The sequence below is a fragment of the Taudactylus pleione genome, unplaced genomic scaffold (genome assembly GCF_031769625.1).
Source record: "Taudactylus pleione unplaced genomic scaffold, aTauple2 ptg002854l, whole genome shotgun sequence".
Taxonomy (NCBI): Eukaryota; Metazoa; Chordata; class Amphibia; order Anura; family Myobatrachidae; genus Taudactylus; species Taudactylus pleione.
Window position 1 is genome coordinate 166,735 of NW_028287226.1, and position 27,052 is coordinate 193,786.

Sequence of the window (27,052 nt, forward strand, 5' to 3'; positions counted from 1 at the left end):
CCCCTCTGCAGCAGAGGGCGATGGGCTGGCCCATGATCTCCAGTTTCATGCTGGGAGGAGAAGGGTTAACTCCCTGCTGCATGCACAGGAGCTGAGATCAGGGACTGAGACCAGGGACCTGCTCACTTCTGTCCCATCCTTGGACTCAGCACTGACCTGGTTCCAGGACTTAGCAGGGACTCTGTGCTGCTGCTGCAGATTATTCTCCCCTCTCTCTGTCTTGCATTGAACTTGCAGCTGTCACATAATGGCAACTAAAATTGACAAGGAATCCTGCCGGGAAGTTTACAATGAAGTTAGAGATGACACCAGTGACATTAGCTGGTAAGTGATCAGATGATTGTTACATGCTGGGGCACTTACCCACTGCACCCTCTGCCGCTAATGTGCTTGCTGCAATTTCTGGGCTAACTTGTAACTATTGCAATCGTCATATAATGCTGGGATGCAGCATAGATGGGCACCTCTGCTAATGGGAATAACTGGGCTGAAGAGCTTACATTCATATCTGTTGATACTTAATAGGACTGTGCGCTTTCTGGTGTCCTATAAGTACACTGCAATGTATATATTCTATTTGTAATGAACCAGTTACATGCTGACATGACTGAGAGATGCTGATGCTAACACTGTATGTACAAAGGCATTTATGTATATATATATATTTTTATCTCTTCCAAAAGGGCAACATTTAAATATGACGGTTCCACAATAGTTCCCGGAGACCAAGGTGCAAACTACGAGGACTTTGTAAGAACCTGTACAGGTCAGTGATGGGGCTATTGTACATGGCATTGATTTGTATGTATCCGGGTGCTGTAGTAATGGCCTGGCACGGAGCCTGCATTAGGAGGGGTCCTGAGGCTATGTTTTAGGAATGTGCAATAGGTAATGTGTCCGCCTTGTTCAGCCCTGCCCTTACCATAAACCTGGGACCTCCCTAACCCCCGATCACTGCTCACAGGGTATAGGACAGAATGTTGGGACCCTCCTGTGTATATTATATAGTATATTATTATAGTACAATACAGCCAGTAAGAATATTATTATTATCACTATATCACATTACAGTGCAGATATAACATGCTGTGACATGCCATTATTACCAATAGCCCTCTCCTTCTCCACCATTGCGTTTTCACTTATGATACGTTGCAGGGATCAGGGATAACTTTTATAAAGACTATAAGAGCAGTAAGATGTCATTATGTAATATGATGATTGTGCAACCTTATAATCTCCTCTGTATGTGTCCTCTCACACACAACAAGCTACATTATTACAGCTTAACGGTGGAGGCGTGCGTTTCCCCTGGCTGTTGTGTAACTACAAGTCCCAGCATGGCTGACAGATGAGCCAGACATTGCCTGCCTGTAGTCTGCTATAATAATTCTATGACTGGAAACTTGCTCAGGTACTGTAGTCTGTATGGTGATCTCTCAGACGCTGTGTCATACACATGACCATAACCCTTCTGTACCGGGGTTACTGACGCAGCACAGCAAATGCAGGGGTACTATGTATACTATGTATCACCCAGAGATGGATGATATAATGTACTATTCAGGGGCTAGAAGCCGGCAGGAGCCTATCAGGAGCCTCCGTTAGATGCCAGCAGCCCCGGTATAACCTTTATGTAGTGGAGACGGATGTCATGCTGAAATAATATTAACAATCAATAAATAACTTTGAGCTGAAAAATAAATTTATAGCTGTATAAAAGCTGCTTTGTGGTAATGATGTGATTGGCCACTAGAGGCGCTGTCCCATGGGATGATGGATGTGATTCTACTTCTGCAACTTCATCTGATGCTAATGATTGTAACAATGTACAGAAATGTATCTACTCCGTATTTATACACAAAGTTATCTATATTATTGTTTTACAAACAAGCTGTAATAGGACAATGATCGTGGGGTATTCACAGGACAGAATGCCTCTGAAGAGAGAGGGTTAGATACTGTCTCCTACAGAGTGTATCCTCCCAACCAAACCCTATAGGAAGGGAGGACCGTCTGCAGAATGGGCCGTCTAGAGCGAGAGAAAAGAGTAGTTATCATTTTACATGTTATTTGTGATCTATAAAACCTCTAAGAATGGTGGGAAGCCTCTTAGTAACAGTGGGGGGATGTGGCAATATAGTAAAGGTGTCTGTGAGTGGTGGGCTACCTAGGACTTGGCTGATCGTAATACATAGAATGTGGCTGATATAGGATTGGAGTTTATAATTGAATCCTCTCATTAACAAAATGCTAAATTACCACCCGTCCGAAGGCGTCCAATGGGACAGAGCTGATGTAACCGAGGCTATGTCCAATAAAACCCAGCAGTGGTAATAGATCTATATCTCTAGCACAACTAAAGAGGAGCCAGCGGCTGTCAGGGGGAGCGTCCTGCTTCCGTATAACATAAGTGAGTGTCGTGGGGCAGGGAGGGGAGGAAGTGACTGTTCCCCTGTGAGATAACCTGGGAGGGGCTGTGACTGTCTGATCAGCTATATATGGGTATAACATAATGACCTCTCTCTGAGGATAGGCCTCCGTGTGACCAGGGCTGTTACGTATACTGACTACAGCCACTCCCTATCTGATATAATAAGTGTGGCCCTCAGGGGCCCCTGTCTGTTCTGTCCCCCCTAACACGCCTTCCTCTTCTATACTCATGTAGTTGTAGGCAATGATGAGACGTGTTAGGTGTGGGCATTGTGTATTTATCCATACATGACTAATGAACAGTGACCCTATCTATATACGCCTCACACCCCTTTTATCAGTGTGTGACTGGCACTCGTCAGCGCCCAGCCGCACCCAGGAAAGTCACTTCCATATTCTGCCAGTCATACACCGTGGCCCGTATTCAATTTGCAGCGAAAAGTCAGAGGCCGGACTTCGCTGGCCGCAGAACCAATGGGTCTAGTCGGCTTCAGCGCTGTAATAGCTTGTTATATATATGGCGCACACACTATATACACTATATACACACTATATATATAACACATATATTACGCAGCACTTTACAGAGAGTCATCAGTCCCCGGCGCTGTGCAGCTTACACTTCATATTTTCCCGTTTAGTTAAGCAGCCACTAAACTCTGCGCATTGCAATAACGCATCTGAGGAGCCGCGATCAGGTGTCGCTCTGTAAATGCGGCCATCACCGAACCGCGCAAATTGTGTCTGGTTGGAGAGAGAAGAGTGTGTGTATATGGCCTCGTCTCTGTCCTGCCCGGCGCCCGTCCTTGCCTATTAACGGCATCATGCGTAAATCACTGCTACAGTATTTTATTTGTAGTTGTTTTATCCTCTCCGCTCAGTCGTACTGGTCACTGCGCTCTATTAGTAGCTAATGGCAGAATAATATCCCTACGCAGGACGCAAACTGCGCTGCCAGCCTTGCCGAGACGCCTTGTGCGGTATCTGCGGTGGTTTTATCATGATAAACAGACCCGTCAGGACAGTCTGTAATTATATCGCTTCTCTCCTCTGTAGTGTGCCATTATCCGTCCCAGGGGGCCGCTCTCACAGCTGGGTATAGCCGTAATAACAGGAGGCTAAATCTGTTTTTCTCCGCTGTTTGTGCAGATTTGTCACCTGTTGGGTTTTGCACGCGACATCCAGCGTTAGGCCCTCTCCTGCATTAGTTCTCCGCCGTCCACAGACAAAGGTTCTGTCCCTTCCCCCCAACTCTTTGTCCTCTTAATTTCTCATTACTATTATTTTGCCCTTTTGCTAAGTATGAGAGAATGAGACGCGATCGTATTTCGCTCATTTATTTGGTTTTGCTGCATTGTTTGCAGAATCAGACCTGAAAGGAGCCCATTATTTAGCTTTGTACATTATACTTATCTCACCCTAGTGATGGAGATTTGTTTTCCCTGGAGGTCATTATCCAATGCTGGCTCTCAGACATTACACCTGAGCGCTGCGCCAACGTTCACCAGGGGCGGAATTGTTTTGCCCTGGAAGAGATCATACTAAATGCCAACCCCGTATACATCACACACTACATATAAACCGTCCAGCGATGATGGTCCATGTTAGTCTGTCCACGTGTGACCAGCAGACTGGGTCAAATCCATGAATTAGTGCCGCAGAATGACATGAATTCCGCTAATCTCAGGCTACAGCGATTGTCCCGAATTCCAATTAAATAACTTTAAAGTGAACAAAACTATCAGAATGAGGAGGGAAAATGTACAAGGCTAAGTAGGGAACGGGAGGGGGCAGTGTGGGGGGTCCAAGGATTAACTGGATTTATTCATCACACTTTATGGCTAATCTGGTCAGATAAGGTTTGGGGGAGATATACCAAACATTAGAGAGAGAGAAAGTTGAGACGTTGCCCTTAGCAACCTAACCGTAACTTTATATAAAATGCCAGATAAATGACAGCAGTTTATTGATTGCTGTGGCCAATTTCTCTACTTTTATCTCTCTCAGAGGTTTGATCCATCTCCCCCTGGGTCTGACATAGCGGTCATGCTCTGGTCCGCACAATCCGAGGCCTCGCCCGTTAGTTACGGAGATTGCTATCGCTTTAATTTCCGGAATGTGCTGATGTGCCTGTCCCACCCCCCAGGTAATCTGTGCAGACATGCCCCCTGGTTACAGCATTCCTCCCCTGCTCCCCTCACCGTGATCAGGGCATTCAGCAGTTATTATCTGTGCCGTGTATTTAGTTCTACTGTAATATCTGCCCCACAGAGACACAGACCTTTGTGTTATATACTTTCTCATACTTTTTTATTTTTTTGAAAGTGCTATGACAGCTTGGGAAGGGTCCTTGGGAAAATCAAGCACACGTTTCTCACCGCACGCTGTCACATTTATCTGAATGTCGCCCTCTCATCTCGGGTCGCAGGCTGCAATAAATGTGGTTGTGTAAATGTTACGGTGTCTTTAAAGACAGACACTCGGAGCATAAACCTTCTCATCAGATTTGGGGGAGAAGGACACATTAGCTCCCAGCCTCAGCGGTCTGCGTAAGGCGGTCTCATGGGAAGATCATATTGGCCCGTTTAGGGGGGGTTCTGCTGAATGAGGCGGCGCCCAGCTCTCCGGGACAATGTGGTCAGGCCAGCCAGCATCTGACAGGGAAGCACTGGAGTTTTCCTGACTTTCCTGTGACAATCCCCCGGTAGCTGGCATTACGCCTCATCTCCATCATCAGAATAACTGTGGACAGGTCCCTTTAACGGAGACCTTTTCTTTTTGCACTACATGGATGTGACCCCTTATTGTGATTTAAACCAGTTTTCCATACATTGGCCAGGATGGCAGAGCCGGCGACTCTTTGGGGACTAATCTCCCCCCTAGCCGGCACCCATCCCTCTCCCTGGAATAAATCTCAGGCCTGTGAGTTGCCTCCATTGTTCCCTGTGTGACCTCACAATTCCCTGGAAAGTTCAAGTGCGGCTGAGCTCCATTGGGTGAATATTAATTGAATCCCGGCTGGTGGACGGCTGTGTAATGGCAGCTTCTCCGCAGTGACTCGGGCAGTTTATCCTGGCACGGATTACTGAGTTCAGCAACGTGCCGGGCAGACCCGGATGTGCTTACTGCAATCAATGCCAGGTACAGAGATTGCCATTTATAATCTTTATTTACCAAGAAGTGTTTAAGACGCTCTCAGCACCCATTAACCCCTACAGCTGTTTTCCTGCCGCTGGCAAGAAGGGCACCAGGAGCTGGATCCCGGCTGAGTAGCTAAATGCACCCAATGTAACGTGCCACGTTATTAGCCCTGGCCCAGATCACACCTTATATATTCCCACTCCCCCAGGGGATCTGTGAGTGGGAAACGTTTATGGGGGCATATGCAGGAGGGGCGAAGGCTTGGGGGGCAGGTGGGGTGAAAGAAGAAATGTTGAGGCACAGGTAGGAGAGAGGAGACCTCTGTGCCTCTGAGGTTTCTTTCCCGGGCACACAGAGAGATGAGGAGGCTCCCACCTCAGTTCTGGGTAGTGTTGGGGCAAATGACTCATTACTGAAGATAAATGATGTTATGTGAGGGTGTTGTGAGAGCGCCGTCCTGCCAGCTGCGGCAGTACCCTGGCGTCTGTGCAGTAGATGGGCAGCAGGGCACCTAATCCGCACTTCCTATAAGTTCTATTTATAGACTGTAAGAACAGAGTTGCCGATATCATAAGGAAACGCACTGAAAATGGCCACATTGGACGCCTTCCAGCGGGCTTCCCATCATCCCGTCAGCAGACGGTGGCGGCTCCATATTGGGTAGACGATACATTAAATATACATTGAGATGGCAGCGTCCAGCTGTATAATAAATCCACCTTTCCAATAAGTTCCTGCTGTGTTCAGAACTTCCACAAACCAAAACTGACCGTTCTCGTCCCCTAGCGGGATATAGGACCTCATTCAGAGTCGGTCGCAAGCGCTGAGCGCTCGCTACCGGGTCGATGTCTTGATCCTGCGCACGCGCAGCGGCCGCACTGCGTGTACGCAAGCCCCGGAGAAACTCTCTCGCTCTGGAGCTTACTACAAAAGGGCCGGCTGTCGATGTTGGCTTCACAAACGGAGGCGTTCCTTAAGGAACGCTTGGCGTTTTGTGGGCGGCCACACTGACATCAGCAGTGATGTCAGTGGGGAGTTTCCTGCTCGATCAGAGCAGGAAGCTCCCTGGGGCTTGCGGTACCAAGACCCAACCCTAGGGTCTCGTTGCAAGCCACAATGGTCTTGACCATCGCGACCATCACCCTGGTCAGTCGCTAAGCTGTGGGTGGTAACCCACAACTTAGCTAGCGACCAGGAGGCCACACTAAAAAAAAGAAGCGGCCGCCCTCTTTCAGAACGAGCACTCGTTTCTTGTGACCGCCTCTGAATGAGGGCCATAGTCTTTTGCTGCTTTATGAAGGAAACTCCTAAGGCCCTGACTGGCTGGCAGGCAAGCCTCGGGCCTCGGGCCTTTCCTCCAGTCCTAATAATATTGTCTCGCTCCTTACTGTGTTTGAATAGCCACTTACATCTCCCCATTAATGCCGGCACTAAGGACCTGAGTCTCACGCAGACATGGACCGGCTGCATCTTTTTCCGCATCTCTGTCTTTATGCAAATGCCCTGACCCTCCCCTCCTGCAGCCTAACCCTGACCCTCCCCTCCTGCAGCCTAATCCTGACTCTCCCCTCCTGCAGCCTGACCCTCCCCTCCTGCAGCCTGACCCTCCCCTCCTGCAGCCAAACCCTGACCCTTCTCGCCTGCAGCCTGACCCTCCCGTCCTGCAGCCTAATCCTGACCTTCCCTTGCCTCAGCTTAACCCTGACCATCCCCTACCTCAGCCTAACCCTGACCCTCCGCTGCCTCGGCCTAACCCTCCTCTCCTGCAGCCTAACCCAGACCCTCCCCTCCTGCATCCTAACCCTGACCCTCCGCTCCTGCAGCCTAACCCTGACCCTCCCCTCCTACAGCCTAACCCTGACCATCCACTGCCTCAGCCTAACTTCCTGCAGCCTCAGCCTGACCCTCCACTGCCTCAGCCTGACCCTCCACTGCCTCAGCCTAACCCTCCACAGCCTCAGCCTAATCCTCCACTGTCTCAGCCTGACCCTGACCCTCCACTGTCTCAGCCTAACCCTGACCCTCCACTGCCTCAACTTAACCCTGACCCTCCACTGCCTCAGCCTAACCCTGACCCTCCACTGCCTCAGCTTGACCCTGACCCTCCTACCTCAGCCTAAACCTCCGCTGTCTCAGCCTGACCCTGACCCTCCACTGTCTCAGCCTGACCCTGACCCTCCACTGTCTCAGCCTGACCCTCCACTGTCTCAGCCTGACCCTCCACTGTCTCAGCCTGACCCTGACCCTCCACTGCCTCAGCCTGACCCTGACCCTCCACTGCCTCAGCCTGACCCTGACCCTCCACTGCCTCAGCCTGACCCTGATCCTCCACTGTCTCAGCCTAACCCTGACCCTCCACTGCCTCAGCCTAACCCTGACCCTCCACTGCCTCAGCCTGATCCTCCACTGCCTCAGCCTGACCCTGACCCTCCACTGCCTCAGCCTAACCCTGACCCTCCACTGCCTCAGCCTAACCCTGACCCTCCACTGCCTCAGCCTAACCCTGACCCTCCACTGCCTCAGCCTGACCCTCCACTGTCTCAGCCTGACCCTGACCCTCCACTGCCTCAGCCTGACCCTCCACTGCCTCAGCCTGACCCTGACCCTCCACTGCCTCAGCCTAACCCTGACCCTCCACTGCCTCAGCCTGACCCTCCACTGTCTCAGCCTGACCCTCCACTGTCTCAGCCTGACCCTGACCCTCCACTGTCTCAGCCTAACCCTGACCCTCCACTGCCTCAACTTAACCCTGACCCTCCACTGCCTCAGCCTAACCCTGACCCTCCACTGCCTCAGCTTGACCCTGACCCTCCTACCTCAGCCTAAACCTCCGCTGTCTCAGCCTGACCCTGACCCTCCACTGTCTCAGCCTGACCCTGACCCTCCACTGTCTCAGCCTGACCCTCCACTGTCTCAGCCTGACCCTCCACTGTCTCAGCCTGACCCTGACCCTCCACTGCCTCAGCCTGACCCTCCACTGCCTCAGCCTGACCCTGACCCTCCACTGCCTCAGCCTGACCCTGATCCTCCACTGCCTCAGCCTGACCCTGACCCTCCACTGTCTCAGCCTAACCCTGATCCTCCACTGCCTCAGCCTGACCCTCACCCTCCACTGCCTCAGTCTGACCCTCCACTGCCTCAGCCTGACCCTCACCCTCCACTGTCTCAGCCTGACCCTCCACTGTCTCAGCCTAACCCTCCACTGCCTCAGCCTGACCCTGACCCCCCACTGCCTCAGCCTGACCTCCACTGCCTCAGCCTGACCTCCACTGCCTCAGCCTGACCCACCACTGCCTCAGCCTAACCCTGACCCTTCACTGCCTCAGCCTGACCTTCACCCTCCACTGTCTCAGCCTGATCCTCCACTGCCTCAGCCTAACCCTGACCCCCCACTGCCTCAGCCTGACCCTCCACTGTCTCAGCCTGACCCTGACCCCCACTGTCTCAGCCTAACCCTGACCCTCCACTGCCTCAGCCTGACCCTCACCCTCCACTGCCTCAGCCTGACCCTCACCCTCCACTGCCTCAGCTTGACCCTCACCCTCCACTGCCTCAGCCTAACCCTCACCCTCCACTGCCTCAGCCTAACCCTCCACTGTCTCAGCCTGACCCTCACCCTCCAATGCCTCAGCCTGACCCTCCACTGTCTCAGCCTGACCCTCCACTGTCTCAGCCTGACCCTCCACTGTCTCAGCCTAACCCTGACCCTCCACTGCCTCAGCCTAACCCTGACCCTCCACTGCCTCAGCCTAACCCTGACCCTCCACTGCCTCAGCCTGACCCTGACCCTCCACTGCCTCAGCTTGACCCTGACCCTCCACTGCCTCAGCTTGACCCTGACCCTCCACTGCCTCAGCCTGACCCTGACCCTCCACTGCCTCAGCCTGACCCTGACCCTCCACTGCCTCAGCCTGACCCTGACCCTCCACTGCCTCAGCCTGACCCTGACCCTCCACTGCCTCAGCCTGACCCTCCACTGCCTCAGCCTGACCCTCACCCTCCACTGTCTCAGCCTGACCCTCCACTGTCTCAGCCTGACCCTCCACTGTCTCAGCCTGACCCTCCACTGTCTCAGCCTGACCCTCCACTGCCTCAGCCTAACCCTGAACCCCCACTGCCTCAGCCTGACCCACCACTGCCTCAGCCTAACCCTGACCCTTCACTGCCTCAGCCTGACCTTCACCCTCCACTGTCTCAGCCTGATCCTCCACTGCCTCAGCCTGACCCTCCACTGCCTCAGCCTAACCCTGACCCTCCACTGTCTCAGCCTGACCCTCCACTGTCTCAGCCTGACCCTGACCCCCACTGTCTCAGCCTAACCCTGACCCTCCACTGCCTCAGCCTGACCCTGACCCTCCACTGCCTCAGCCTGACCCTCACCCTCCACTGCCTCAGCTTGACCCTCACCCTCCACTGCCTCAGCCTAACCCTCACCCTCCACTGCCTCAGCCTAACCCTCCACTGTCTCAGCCTGACCCTCACCCTCCACTGCCTCAGTCTGACCCTCCACTGCCTCAGCCTAACCCTGACCCTCCACTGCCTCAGCCTGACCCTGACCCTCCACTGCCTCAGCTTGACCCTGACCCTCCACTGCCTCAGCCTGACCCTGACCCTCCACTGCCTCAGCTTGACCCTGACCCTCCTGCCTCAGCCTAACCCTCCACTGCCTCAGCCTGACCCTCCACTGCCTCAGCCTGACCCTGACCCTCCACTGCCTCAGCCTGACCCTGACCCTCCACTGCCTCAGCCTGACCCTTACCCTCCACTGTCTCAGCCTGACCCTGACCCTCCACTGCCTCAGCCTAACCCTGACCCTCCACTGCCTCAGCCTAACCCTGACCCTCCACTGCCTCAGCCTAACCCTGACCCTCCACTGCCTCAGCCTGACCCTGACCCTCCACTGCCTCAGCCTGACCCTCCCCTGCCTCAGCCTGACCCTCCCCTGCCTCAGCCCGACCCTCCCCTGCCTCAGCCTAACCCTGACCCTCCACAGACTCAGCCTAACCCTGACCCTCCACTGCCTCAGCTTGACCCTGACCCCCCACTGTCTCAGCCTGATTCTGACCCTCCACTGCCTCAGCTTGACCCTAACCCTCCACTGCCTCAGCCTAACCCTCCACTGCCTCAGCCTAACCCTCCACTGCCTCAGCCTAACCCTGACCCTCCACTGCCTCAGCCTAACCCTGACCCTCCACTGCCTCAGCTTGACCCTGACCCTCCACTGCCTCAGCCTGACCCTGACCCTCCACTGCCTCAGCTTGACCCTGACCCTCCTGCCTCAGCCTAACCCTCCACTGCCTCAGCCTGACCCTGACCCTCCACTGCCTCAGCCTGACCCTGACCCTCCACTGCCTCAGCCTGACCCTGACCCTCCACTGCCTCAGCCTGACCCTTACCCTCCACTGTCTCAGCCTAACCCTGACCCTCCACTGTCTCAGCCTGACCCTCCACTGCCTCAGCTTGACCCTGACCCTCCTGCCTCAGCCTAACCCTCCCCTGCCTCATCCTGACCCTGACCCTCCCCTGCCTCAGCCTGACCCTGAACCTCCCCTGCCTCAGCCTGACCCTCCCCTGCCTCAGCCTGACCCTGACTCTCCCCTGCCTCAGCCTGACCCTGACCCTCCACTGCCTCAGCCTGACCCTGACCCTCCACTGCCTCAGCCTAACCCTGACCCTCCACTGCCTCAGCCTGACCCTGACCCTCCACTGTCAGCCTGACCCTGACCCTCCACTGCCTCAGCTTGACCCTGACCCTCCTGCCTCAGCCTAACCCTCCACTGCCTCAGCCTAACCCTGACCCTCCACTGCCTCAGCTTGACCCTGACCCTCCTGCCTCAGCCTGACCCTGACCCTCCACTGCCTCAGCCTGACCCTCCACTGCCTCAGCCTGACCCTCCACTGCCTCAGCCTAACCCTCCACTGCCTCAGCCTGACCCTGACCCTCCCCTGCCTCAGCCTAACCCTCCCCTGCCTCAGCCTAACCCTGACCCTCCCCTGCCTCAGCCTGACCCTTTGCCGCTGGTCCATGCAGAATGCCGACATTGTGGTGTTTGCATTGTAAATGTCGACATAATGACTGATTCCCATGAAGGGTGTATAAAACACTCACTTGTCCGTATCACATATGCAGAATTAGGCCTCTTACATGGATTGTTAATTACTTTGTTGATATTTGCTTTGTTGTTTTACACTGAGAAGATTTATTGCACGGTCGGTTTAGACCTTGCGTAATAAAACCGGAGAAGCCCTGCGCCTGCTGAGAGGTTATGTCAGAGTGCGGACACTGAATGAAACTCTTTTCGGCCATTGTACATCGCAGGTCACCTCCCGTACAAACATTCAGAGAGCGCGTACAATTACCCTGCTGAGGTAACTGGATGTGCAACTTCCCTGGCTCCTAGATGTCACTGCTTGGCCCATGTATTGTACATTATTTCTATGCCCTGGTCTTATACTGGGGAGGGGGCTTGTCTGCGGCCTATAGTGAAGACTGAAATGGCGCCTTTTCATATCTTATACCAGGGGCGGTTCACTATGGCCAGCGGGATGAATGTGTCTCCTGCTGGAATGTGGCCTCTTGCAGAGGTTGGGGCCCGTGTGCATTACCCGTCCAGGGCCCCCTCCTCTCTCCCTGGCGGCCGGCCGCATCACCGGAGCAGTAAACGCTAGGCGCTAGTTTGTATATACGCAAGTCACCCGGAAAATGTCATGCCCATCATTTTCTCAGCGATATCCCTACTGCCGCTGCAGCCATTTTCCAAGTGTTTTGTGCAGCGCTACAGCAGACGCAGGAGTTCGGAGGGGTAAGTATTAAAACATATGGGTGCAGGGTGTGCGGTGTGGGCCCCCCTGAGACCCAAGGGCCCTGTGTGCACTGCACGCCCTGCACCCATTATAAATACGCCCCTGGCCAGGATTCCTCTGGGGTCTGGAGCTCAAGAGGTAGTTAAGATTTTTGCGTCTAGCCTCCTTGCGCGTTAAACTGCCCTTCTATTCGCACCGTGCCGCTGCGTGATTCTGTAGCGCTGAGTGTCTTTTCGTGCAAATGTGCGTCTTCTTCGGTCGGCTTCTGCGGCATGGCTATATTCTGTGTGCGGCTATATCTGCATGCACAACGCTACGTTAGTGTGGCAGCCGTAAGGTAGTAATGTAGTATTTTGTATGCAGATACAGCCGCAGTTGCACACAGAATATAGGCATGCAGATATAGCCGCAGTTACACACAGAATATAGGCATGCAGATATAGCCGCAGTTGCACACAGAATATAGGCATGCCGATACAGCCGCAGTTGCACACAGAATATAGGCATGCAGATACAGCCGCTGTTGCACACAGAATATAGGCATGCAGATACAGCCGCAGTCACACACAGAATATAGGCATGCAGATACAGCCGCAGTCACACACAGAATACAGGCATGCAGATACACCCGCAGTCACACACACAGAATATAGGCATGCAGATACAGCCGCAGTTGCACACAGAATATAGGCATGCAGATACAGCCGCAGTCACACACAGAATACAGGCATGCAGATACACCCGCAGTCACACACACAGAATATAGGCATGCAGATACAGCCGCAGTTGCACACAGAATATAGGCATGCAGATACAGCCGCAGTTGCACACAGAATATAGGCATGCAGATATAGCCGCAGTCACACACAGAATATAGGCATGCAGATACACCCACAGTTGCACACAGAATATAGGCATGCAGATACAGCCGCAGTTGCACACAGAATATAGGCATGCAGATACACCCGCAGTCACACACACAGAATATAGGCATGCAGATACAGCCACAGTTGCACACAGAATATAGGCATGCAGATACAGCCGCAGTCGCACACAGAATACAGGCATGCAGATACACCCGCAGTCACACACACAGAAAATAGGCATGCAGATACAGCCGCAGTTGCACACAGAATATAGGCATGCAGACACAGCCGCAGTCACACACAGAATACAGGCATGCAGATACACCCGCAGTCACACACACAGAATATAGGCATGCAGATACAGCCGCAGTTGCACACAGAATATAGGCATGCAGATACAGCCGCAGTTGCACACAGAATATAGGCATGCAGATACACTCGCAGTCACACACACAGAATATAGGCATGCAGATACAGCCGCAGTTGCACACAGAATATAGGCATGCCGATACAGCCGCAATCACACACAGAATACAGGCATGCAGATACACCCGCAGTCACACACACAGAATATAGGCATGCAGATACAGCCGCAGTCACACACAGAATACAGGCATGCAGATACACCCGCAGTCACACACACAGAATATAGGCATGCAGATACAGCCGCAGTTGCACACAGAATATAGGCATGCAGATACAGCCGCAGTTGCACACAGAATATAGGCATGCAGATATAGCCGCAGTCGCACACAGAATATAGGCATGCAGATACACCCGCAGTTGCACACAGAATATAGGCATGCAGATACAGCCGCAGTCGCACACAGAATATAGGCATGCAGATACACCCGCAGTTGCACACAGAATATAGGCATGCAGATACAGCCGCAGTCACACACAGAATATAGGCATGCAGATACAGCCGCAGTTGCACACAGAATATAGGCATGCAGATACAGCCGCAGTCACACACAGAATACAGGCATGCAGATACACCCGCAGTCACACACACAGAATATAGGCATGCAGATACAGCCGCAGTTGCACACAGAATATAGGCATGCAGACACAGCCGCAGTCACACACAGAATATAGGCATGCAGATACACCCGCAGTCACACACACAGAATACAGGCATGCAGATACACCCGCTGTCACACACACAGAATACAGGCATGCAGATACACCCGCTGTCACACACACAGAATATAGGCATGCAGATACAGCCGCAGTTGCACACAGAATATAGGCATGCAGATACAGCCGCAGTTGCACACAGAATATAGGCATGCAGATACACCCGCAGTCACACACACAGAATATAGGCATGCAGATACACCCGCAGTCACACACACAGAATATAGGCATGCAGATACACCCGCAGTTACACACAGAATATAGGCATGCAGATATAGCCGCAGTTGCACACAGAATATAGGCATGCAGATACAGCCGCAGTTACACACAGAATATAGGCATGCAGATACAGCCGCAGTTGCACACAGAATATAGGCATGCAGATATAGCCGCAGTTGCACACAGAATATAGGCATGCAGATACAGCCGCAGTTGCACACAGAATATAGGCATGCCGATACAGCCGCAGTTGCACACAGAATATAGGCATGCAGATACAGCCGCAGTTGCACACAGAATATAGGCATGCCGATACAGCCGCAGTTGCACACAGAATATAGGCATGCAGATACAGCCGCAGTTGCACACAGAATATAGGCATGCAGATACAGCCGCAGTTGCACACACAGAATATAGGCATGCAGATATAGCCGCAGTTGCACACACAGAATATAGGCATGCAGATACAGCCGCAGTTGCACACACAGAATATAGGCATGCCGATACAGCCGCAGTTGCACACAGAATATAGGCATGCAGATACAGCCGCAGTTGCACACAGAATATAGGCATGCAGATACAGCCGCAGTCACACACAGAATATAGGCATGCAGATACAGCCGCAGTTGCACACAGAATATAGGCATGCAGATATAGCCGCAGTTGCACACAGAATATATATAATTTTATCCAGCAGTAGCTGCTTGTGCGTCCAATTCACATTGCTGTGTAACTAAGATGCATTTGAAGGTAAAACGTTGAACGAAAAGACGCTCAGCGCTACCGAGTAACGCGGCGCTCATGTGGACACACATGTATGATAGAAAAAAGTGTGGCCAAACATTCAAAGTAGTTTTCTTATTATGAGGCTCCAAGTAACCTATTTGGATGCCCCCGCCTTATACAGGCTGCCAGAGATACTGTATTCTGTGTGAATTGTGTGTACTTTAAAATGCACATTTACTGCCTGAGCCGTTGTTACTCCCAGCAGCGCTGCGCGGAGAACCTGCTGTCATTGCTATAAACACAGATGCACCAGTCAGTATTTAACACCGTCCTTTCCAGAACGATCACTGTCGGCTCTGCCGACCCTGGGAATCCACAGGCTTTCCTGCCGTGTCCATGTGACGCTGCTCTTTACCATCACGAACACGTTAGTCGCCATGGTGACCACGCTGTCCTCTGAAGCTTCTCGTCGCACAGGATTTCTTGCAAGGTTATTACCTTGTCCTGACCCCGCATCGCTGTTTCCTGAGGATAATCCATTCTCAGCGTTTTACTGGAAAGCTCAATTCTTGCACCTTTTCCCAGGCCTGACAATAAGCCGCCATCATTTATATCTCACCTGGCGCCTGTGCCGCAGGGTGACCGCTCCATGTGTGATGGCTGCATCAGTACGGTTACAGCAACTCTTATTACGCAGCATAGTTCATCTACCGTCCTGACATTAAGCTGCTTTCTTCAGCCAAATGTTGTTGGCACCAGTCCTGCTGCCAGCGCTGTAATAACCGGTGCCTGGGCCTGTTCCCTGTGCCGCCCTCTGCATTCCCTGCCTGCAGGAGCACGTGCTCAGGATGTGGTCAGCACAAGCACGGGGGGAAGCTACCGGTCACCGGTAGGCAGTGTGAGCAGCCAGTATTCAGCCAGTCCGTTTAATAGGAACCTCACTGAGGCATGTTGTGCCTCACGCCTCGGTGATGTTACTAGTTCCTTGTGAATTGATAGGCTGCACACTCATGATTATATCAAAACAAAATGACTCCAATTCTCATTATACCACACAGTGCCCCCAATTCACATTATGCCACACAGTGCCCCCAATTCACATTATGACAGTGCCCCCAATTGTTGTTATGATACAGTGCCCCAATTCACATTGACACACACTGCCCTCAGTTCACATCATGTAACACTGGTGCCAAGTGTAACACGCTGAGCCATACCTGGTGCCAAGTATGATACGCTGATCCCATATCTGGTGCCACATATAATACGCTGAGCCATACCTGGTGCCAAGTATAATACGCGAGCCATACCTGGTGCCAAGTATAATACGCCGAGCCATACCTGGTGCCAAGTATAATACGCTGAGCCATACCTCATGCCAAGTATAATACGCTGAGCCATACCTGGTGGCAAGTATAATACGCCGAGCCATACCTGGTGCCAAGTATAATACACTGAGTGATTCCTGGTGCCAAGTATAATATGCTGAGCCATACCTGGTGGCAAGTATAATACGCCGAGCCATACCTGGTGCCAAGTATAATACGCTGAGCCATACCTGGTGCCAAGTATAATACGCTGAGTGATTCCTGGTGCCAAGTGTAACACGCTGAGCCATACCTGGTGCCAAGTATGATACGCTGATCCCATATCTGGTGCCACATATAATACGCTGAGCCATACCTGGTGCCAAGTATAATACGCGAGCCATACCTGGTGCCAAGTATAATACGCCGAGCCATACCTGGTGCCAAGTATAATACGCTGAGCCATACCTCATGCCAAGTATAATACGCTGAGCCATACCTGGTGGCAAGTATAATACGCCGAGCCATACCTGGTGCCAAGTATAATACGCTGAGTGATTCCTGGTGCCAAGTATAATATGCTGAGCCATACCTGGTGGCAAGTATAATACGCCGAGCCATACCTGGTGCCAAGTATAATACGCTGAGCCATACCTGGTGCCAAGTATAATACACTGAGTGATTCCTGGTGCCAAGTATAATACACTGAGTGATTCCTGGTGCAAAGTATAATATGCTGAGCCATACCTGGTGCCAAGTATAATACGCTGAGCCATACCTGGTGCCAAGTATAATACGCTGAGCCATACCTGGTGCCAAGTATAATACGCTGAGCCATACCTGGTGCCAAGTATAATACGCTGAGCCATACCTCATGCCAAGTATAATACGCCGAGCCATACCTGGTGCCAAGTATAATACGCTGAGTGATTCCTGGTGCCAAGTATAATATGCTGAGCCATACCTGGTGGCAAGTATAATACGCCGAGCCATACCTGGTGCCAAGTATAATACGCTGAGTGATTCCTGGTGCCAAGTATAATACGCTGAGCCATACCTGGTGCCAAGTATAATACGCTGAGCCATACCTGGTGCCAAGTATAATATGCAGAGTGATTCCTGGTGCAAAGTATAATACGCTGAGTGATTCCTGGTGCCAAGTATAATACGCTGAGCCATACCTGGTGCCAAGTATAATACGCTGAGCCATACCTGGTGCCAAGTATAATACGCTGAGCCTTACCTGGTGCCAAGTATAATACGCCGAGCCATACCTTGTGCCAAGTATAATACGCCGAGCCATACCTGGTGCCAAGTATAATACACTGAGTGATTCCCGGTGCCAAGTATAATATGCTGAGCCATACCTGGTGCCAAGTATAATACGCTGAGCCATACCTGGTGCCAAGTATAATACGCCAAGCCATACCTGGTGCCAAGTATAATACGCTGAGCCATACCTGGTGCCAAGTATAATACGCTGAGTGATTCCTGGTGCCAAGTATAATATGCTGAGCCATACCTGGTGCCAAGTATAATACGCCAAGCCATACCTGGTGCCAAGTATAATATGCTGAGTGATTCCTGGTGACAAGTATAATACGCTGAGCCATACCTGGTGCCAAGTATAATACGCCGAGCCATACCTTGTGCCAAGTATAATACGCCGAGCCATACCTGGTGCCAAGTATAATACACTGAGTGATTCCCGGTGCCAAGTATAATATGCTGAGCCATACCTGGTGACAAGTATAATACGCCGAGCCATACCTGGTGCCAAGTATAATACGCTGAGCCATACCTGGTGCCAAGTATAATACGCTGAGCCTTACCTGGTGCCAAGTATAATACGCCGAGCCATACCTTGTGCCAAGTATAATACGCCGAGCCATACCTGGTGCCAAGTATAATACACTGAGTGATTCCCGGTGCCAAGTATAATATGCTGAGCCATACCTGGTGCCAAGTATAATACGCCGAGCCATACCTGGTGCCAAGTATAATACGCCAAGCCATACCTGGTGCCAAGTATAATACGCTGAGCCATACCTGGTGCCAAGTATAATACGCTGAGTGATTCCTGGTGCCAAGTATAATACGCTGAGTGATTCCTGGTGCCAAGTATAATATGCTGAGCCATACCTGGTGCCAAGTATAATACGCCGAGCCATACCTTGTGCCAAGTATAATACGCCGAGCCATACCTGGTGCCAAGTATAATACACTGAGTGATTCCTGGTGCCAAGTATAATATGCTGAGCCATACCTGGTGCCAAGTATAATACGCCAAGCCATACCTGGTGCCAAGTATAATACGCTGAGCCATACCTGGTGCCAAGTATAATACGCTGAGCCTTACCTGGTGCCAAGTATAATACGCCGAGCCATACCTTGTGCCAAGTATAATACGCCGAGCCATACCTGGTGCCAAGTATAATACACTGAGTGATTCCTGGTGCCAAGTATAATACGCTGAGCGATTCCTGGTGCCAAGTATAATACGCTGAGTGATTCCTGGTGCCAAGTATAATACACTGAGTGATTCCTGGTGCCAAGTATAATACGCTGAGCCATACCTGGTGCCAAGTATAATACGCTGAGCCTTACCTGGTGCCAAGTATAATACGCTGAGCCTTACCTGGTGCCAAGTATAATACGCCGAGCCATACCTGGTGCCAAGTATAATACACTGAGTGATTCCTGGTGCCAAGTATAATACGCCGAGCCATACCTGATGCCAAGTATAATACGCTGAGTGATTCCTGGTGACAAGTATAATACACTGAGTGATTCCTGGTGACAAGTATAATACACTGAGTGATTCCTGGTGCCAAGTATAATACGCTGAGTGATTCCTGGTGCCAAGTATAATACGCTGAGCCATACCTGGTGCCAAGTATAATACGCTGAGCCATACCTGGTGCCAAGTATAATACGCCAAGCCATACCTGGTGCCAAGTATAATACGCTGAGCCATACCTGGTGCCAAGTATAATACGCTGAGCCATACCTGGTGCCAAGTATAATACGCTGAGCCTTACCTGGTGCCAAGTATAATACGCTGAGCCTTACCTGGTGCCAAGTATAATACGCCGAGCCATACCTGGTGCCAAGTATAATACACTGAGTGATTCCTGGTGCCAAGTATAATATGCTGAGCCATACCTGGTGCCAAGTATAATACACTGAGTGATTCCTGGTGCCAAGTATAATACGCTGAGCCATACCTGGTGCCAAGTATAATACGCTGAGCCTTACCTGGTGCCAAGTATAATACGCCGAGCCTTACCTGGTGCCAAGTATAATACGCCGAGCCATACCTGGTGCCAAGTATAATACACTGAGTGATTCCTGGTGCCAAGTATAATACGCCGAGCCATACCTGGTGACAAGTATAATACGCCGAGCCATACCTGGTGACAAGTATAATACGCCGAGCCATACCTGGTGACAAGTATAATACGCCGAGCTATACCTGGTGACAAGTATAATACGCTGAGCCATACCTGGTGCCAAGTATAATACGCTGAGCCATACCTGGTGACAAGTATAATACACTGAGCCATACCTGGTGACAAGTATAATACGCTGAGTGATTCCTGGTGACAAGTATAATACGCTGAGTGATTCCTGGTGACAAGTATAATACACTGAGTGATTCCTGGTGCCAAGTATAATACGCTGAGTGATTCCTGGTGCCAAGTATAATACGCTGAGCCATACCTGGTGCCAAGTATAATACGCTGAGCCATACCTGGTGCCAAGTATAATACGCCAAGCCATACCTGGTGCCAAGTATAATACGCTGAGCCATACCTGGTGCCAAGTATAATACGCTGAGCCATACCTGGTGCCAAGTATAATACGCTGAGCCTTACCTGGTGCCAAGTATAATACGCTGAGCCTTACCTGGTGCCAAGTATAATACGCCGAGCCATACCTGGTGCCAAGTATAATACACTGAGTGATTCCTGGTGCCAAGTATAATATGCTGAGCCATACCTGGTGCCAAGTATAATACACTGAGTGATTCCTGGTGCCAAGTATAATACGCTGAGCCATACCTGGTGCCAAGTATAATACGCTGAGCCTTACCTGGTGCCAAGTATAATACGCTGAGCCTTACCTGGTGCCAAGTATAATACGCCGAGCCATACCTGGTGCCAAGTATAATACACTGAGTGATTCCTGGTGCCAAGTATAATACGCCGAGCCATACCTGGTGACAAGTATAATACGCCGAGCCATACCTGGTGACAAGTATAATACGCCGAGCCATACCTGGTGACAAGTATAATACGCCGAGCTATACCTGGTGACAAGTATAATACGCTGAGCCATACCTGGTGCCAAGTATAATACGCTGAGCCATACCTGGTGACAAGTATAATACACTGAGCCATACCTGGTGACAAGTATAATACGCTGAGTGATTCCTGGTGCCAAGTATAATACGCTGAGTGATTACTGGTGACAAGTATAATACACTGAGTGATTCCTGGTGCCAAGTATAATACGCTGAGTGATTCCTGGTGCCAAGTATAATACGCTGAGCCATACCTGGTGCCAAGTATAATACGCTGAGCCATACCTGGTGCCAAGTATAATACGCCAAGCCATACCTGGTGCCAAGTATAATACGCTGAGCCATACCTGGTGCCAAGTATAATACGCTGAGCCATACCTGGTGCCAAGTATAATACGCTGAGCCTTACCTGGTGCCAAGTATAATACGCTGAGCCTTACCTGGTGCCAAGTATAATACGCCGAGCCATACCTGGTGCCAAGTATAATACACTGAGTGATTCCTGGTGCCAAGTATAATATGCTGAGCCATACCTGGTGCCAAGTATAATACACTGAGTGATTCCTGGTGCCAAGTATAATACGCTGAGCCATACCTGGTGCCAAGTATAATACGCTGAGCCTTACCTGGTGCCAAGTATAATACGCTGAGCCTTACCTGGTGCCAAGTATAATACGCCGAGCCATACCTGGTGCCAAGTATAATACACTGAGTGATTCCTGGTGCCAAGTATAATACGCCGAGCCATACCTGGTGACAAGTATAATACGCCGAGCCATACCTGGTGACAAGTATAATACGCCGAGCCATACCTGGTGACAAGTATAATACGCCGAGCTATACCTGGTGACAAGTATAATACGCTGAGCCATACCTGGTGACAAGTATAATACACTGAGCCATACCTGGTGACAAGTATAATATGCTGAGTGATTCCTGGTGACAAGTATAATACACTGAGTGATTCCTGGTGACAAGTATAATACACTGAGTGATTCCTGGTGACAAGTATAATACACTGAGTGATTCCTGGTGCCAAGTATAATACGCTGAGTGATTCCTGGTGCCAAGTATAATACGCTGAGCCATACCTGGTGCCAAGTATAATACGCTGAGCCATACCTGGTGCCAAGTATAATACGCCAAGCCATACCTGGTGCCAAGTATAATACGCTGAGCCATACCTGGTGCCAAGTATAATACGCTGAGCCATACCTGGTGCCAAGTATAATACGCTGAGCCTTACCTGGTGCCAAGTATAATACGCTGAGCCTTACCTGGTGCCAAGTATAATACGCCGAGCCATACCTTGTGCCAAGTATAATACGCCGAGCCATACCTGGTGCCAAGTATAATACACTGAGTGATTCCTGGTGCCAAGTATAATATGCTGAGCCATACCTGGTGCCAAGTATAATACGCTGAGCCATACCTGGTGCCAAGTATAATACGCCAAGCCATACCTGGTGCCAAGTATAATACGCTGAGCCATACCTGGTGCCAAGTATAATACGCTGAGCCTTACCTGGTGCCAAGTATAATACGCCGAGCCATACCTTGTGCCAAGTATAATACGCCGAGCCATACCTGGTGCCAAGTATAATACACTGAGTGATTCCTGGTGCCAAGTATAATACGCTGAGCCATACCTGGTGCCAAGTATAATACGCTGAGCGATTCCTGGTGCCAAGTATAATACGCTGAGTGATTCCTGGTGCCAAGTATAATACGCTGAGCCTTACCTGGTGCCAAGTATAATACGCCGAGCCATACCTTGTGCCAAGTATAATACGCCGAGCCATACCTGGTGCCAAGTATAATACACTGAGTGATTCCTGGTGCCAAGTATAATACGCTGAGCCATACCTGGTGACAAGTATAATACACTGAGTGATTCCTGGTGCCAAGTATAATATGCTGAGCCATACCTGGTGCCAAGTATAATACACTGAGTGATTCCTGGTGCCAAGTATAATACGCTGAGCCATACCTGGTGCCAAGTATAATACGCTGAGCCTTACCTGGTGCCAAGTATAATACGCTGAGCCTTACCTGGTGCCAAGTATAATACGCCGAGCCATACCTGGTGCCAAGTATAATACACTGAGTGATTCCTGGTGCCAAGTATAATACGCCGAGCCATACCTGGTGACAAGTATAATACGCCGAGCCATACCTGGTGACAAGTATAATACGCCGAGCTATACCTGGTGACAAGTATAATACGCTGAGCCATACCTGGTGCCAAGTATAATACGCTGAGCCATACCTGGTGCCAAGTATAATACGCTGAGCCATACCTGGTGACAAGTATAATACGCTGAGCCATACCTGGTGACAAGTATAATACGCTGAGCCATACCTGGTGACAAGTATAATACGCTGAGCCATACCTGGTGACAAGTATAATACACTGAGCCATACCTGGTGACAAGTATAATACGCTGAGCCATACCTGGTGACAAGTATAATACGCTGAGCCATACCTGGTGACAAGTATAATACGCTGAGCCATACCTGGTGACAAGTATAATACACTGAGCCATACCTGGTGACAAGTATAATACGCTGAGCCATACCTGGTGACAAGTATAATACGCTGAGCCATACCTGGTGACAAGTATAATACGCTGAGCCATACCTGGTGACAAGTATAATATGCTGAGTGATTCCTGGTGCCAAGTATAATACACTGAGTTGTAGCGTGTGCACAATGTAACACGCTGAGCCATACCTTGGTTACATTAGGGATATGTCCCACGCACTTACCCCCATGTTTCTAACCATTTATTTTGCTTGTGAACTGTGTAATTGTTATTTAAGCTTCAGAGCAGATTAGAAACCTCTGTAATAAATCAGGTGCAGCTCATATAGGGAAACAATGACTAATACACTGACATATAATTCATGCCCGAGCTCCTGACGGCGTCAGTGGTGCTTTCACAATCAGCCAATCACAAGTGGTCGTGTATCTGTACCTGCTCTTAATCAGCTGCAAATAATAGGGCTCTAACACGTGTCATTACATTACTGTACTGGGCCTACATGAGTCCCCCCCTTTCCTCCCCCATCCGCCTCTCCGGGGGGAAACCAGGCGACGGTGTAATCTGGTGCCTGGAGGGGCACCTGCAGCAAGTACAGCACCTGGAACATCCTGAGGATGCTTTGGGCAGTACTGTAATTTCTGGCACTGCCCCTTTTGCATGATGTCATGCGCTCAGGGGGTGTGGCTTACACAGGACGCAATAAGCCCTGTTACGGCGCTGTGCATAGGTCTCACTCTGCATAATCCCCTTATTTAGTGATTTGGTCATCAAAGGCTGTACCATCGGTGGTTGATGGCCACCCCTACCCTCACCCCCGACTGCCCACCCAACCAGCAGAGCACTATGGGGGCAAGGTCCAGCATCCATTACTGCCCTAAACTCTGATCTCCAGGCTATAATCGCCATTCTGCACTGACTGCTGGGTGGTGCGTGCGTGTCCACCACTAGGCCGGGCGCCAGAACCTGTCACATGGGACATTATACAATCTCTAGTGACCTGAGACCAGACAATAGGCTGCAGCCGTGTACGGCGGGTCACAGTGACCCCAATCTACAAAGCTCTTCTCATTTCATCGCTTTCTAAACAGCTGCCATAGTTATGTATGTAAGGGGCAGTGCAGTGTATTGTGCCAAATGGTATATATATATATATATATATATATATATATATATATATATATATGTGTGTGTGTGTATATGTGTGTGTATTGTAATAGGTTACGAGTTCTGTGAAGCGGTGCAGTCTCAGCTGTAGAGTTACAGAGAAATCATTTAACAGGAAAAAATCAGGTTGTATTAACTTGCACTATAGATCTAACCTGCTGTATGGTGAAAAGGTTGGGGGGGGGGGGGGGGTCACTAATACATTTAAATTATAATTACATGTGTTTTGGACAAACCTTGTTGCGGGATGTGATGGTTACATGGATTATTGTGTAGCGCTGCTGGATGTGACGGTTACATGGATTATTGTGTAGCGCTGCGGGATGTGACGGTTACATGGATGATTGTGTAGCGCTGCTGGATGTGACGGTTATGCGGATGATTATGTAGCGCTGCTGGATGTGACGGTTACATGGATTATTGTGTAGCGCTGCTGGATGTGATGGTTACATGGATTATTGTGTAGCGTTGTTGGATGTGATGGTTACATGGATGATTGTGTAGCGCTGCGGGATGTGACGGTTACATGGATTATTGTGTAGCGCTGCTGGATGTGATGGTTACATGGATGATTGTGTAGCGCTGCTGGATGTGATGGTTACATGGATTATTGTATAGCGCTGCGGGATGTGATGGTTACATGGATTATTGTGTAGCGCTGCGGGATGTGATGGTTACATGGATTATTGTGTAGCGCTGCTGGATGTGATGGTTACATGGATGATTGTGTAGCGTTGCTGGATGTGACGGTTACATGGATTATTGTGTAGCGCTGCTGGATGTGCCGGTTACGCGGATGATTATGTAGCGCTGTTGGATGTGACGGTTACATGGATTATTGTGTAGCGCTGCTGGATGTGCCGGTTACGCGGATGATTATGTAGCGCTGTTGGATGTGACGGTTACATGGATTATTGTGTAGCGCTGCTGGATGTGACGGTTACATGGATTATTGTGTAGCGCTGCTGGATGTGATGGTTACATGGATTATTGTGTAGCGCTGCTGGATGTGATGGTAACATGGATTATTGTGTAGTGCTGCTGGATGTGACGGTTATGCGGATGATTATGTAGCGCTGCTGGATGTGACGGTTACATGGATGATTGTGTAGCGCTGCTGGATGTGATGGTTACATGGATTATTGTGTAGCGCTGCTGGATGTGATGGTTACATGGATTATTGTGTAGCGTTGCTGGATGTGATGGTTACATGGATTATTGTGTAGCGCTGCTGGATGTGATGGTTACATGGATTATTGTGTAGCGCTGCTGGATGTGATGGTTACATGGATTATTGTGTAGCGCTGCTGGATGTGATGGTTACATGGATTATTGTGTAGCGCTGCGGGATTCGATGGTTACATGGATTATTGTGTAGCGCTGCGGGATGTGATGGTTACATGGATGATTGTGTAGCGCTGCTGGATGTGATGGTTACATGGATGATTGTATAGCGCTGCTGGATGTGATGGTTACATGGATTATTGTGTAGAGCTGCTGGATGTGCCGGTTACATGGATTATTGTGTAGCGCTACGGGATGTGACGGTTACATGGATTATTGTGTAGCGCTACGGGATGTGACGGTTACATGGATACATCATGGTGATCCGGCTATTGGTTAGTTTTGGTTATTTTTTATAATGTATTTTTCTATTTGCACTCCATAGTCCATTAAAGGGGTTGTTGAAATTGCCTCCACCTCTGTTACAGATGACAATCGGCAGTTTGCTTACATCAGATTCACCACCGGAGACGCCCTGAGCAAGAGGGTTAAATTTGCGTTAATTACCTGGATCGGTGAGAATGTCAGCGGGCTCCAGCGCGCCAAGATCGGTACAGACAAGACGTTGGTGAAGGACGTGGTGCAGGTAAATCCTCTGCTATATACTATGACCTATTCTGCCATACAGGGGGGTTATCCTCATGTAATCATACACTGTAATCTACATCTGTCAGTGCGCCAGGAATTCACCCCACTGCTAACTGTGAGGGCCACGAGGAGCCGATGCCACGTGCGTGGCCCAATCTGTGGAATCGACAACCGTCTAGTGGCCGCAGTGTTCCAGGCATAATGGCCCTATAAATCCTGTTAGAGCAGTGATTAATAGAACATGCGCAAGCCGCAGGCATAACCCGTGCGTGGACCACCGCGCCCCTTCCAGCTAGCGGCCAGTCTCCTGGGTACCGAGCTCTCGGTGGACACGTCTGCTCCCATTAATCATAAAATACAAGTCGTGGAAAAACAATTTGTCCTTATTTATTTGTAATGTTACACTTTGCATTTGGGGTTTAATGGCCGCCATTACACGCTGTCGCCGCTGTTGGGACACATGAGCATGCGCCCAGTACACAGCATCTTTAGTAGCTGAACTGTTCATCGCTCCTCTCAGTCAGTAAC

General features: G+C 50.4%; 1 protein-coding gene across 1 annotated transcript in view; it reads left to right on the forward strand.

Moving 5' to 3' along the window:
* Positions 1-49: 49 nt before the first annotated feature.
* Positions 50-27,052, forward strand: part of COTL1 (coactosin like F-actin binding protein 1) — a 29,156-nt gene continuing 2,153 nt past the window's right edge. The window contains exons 1-3 of the mRNA XM_088466341.1: positions 50-324; positions 684-766; positions 26,365-26,522. Of these exons, the coding sequence (XP_088322467.1) occupies positions 248-324; positions 684-766; positions 26,365-26,522 (318 nt within the window). The 5' untranslated portion in view covers positions 50-247. The remainder of the gene's footprint in view (positions 325-683; positions 767-26,364; positions 26,523-27,052) is intronic.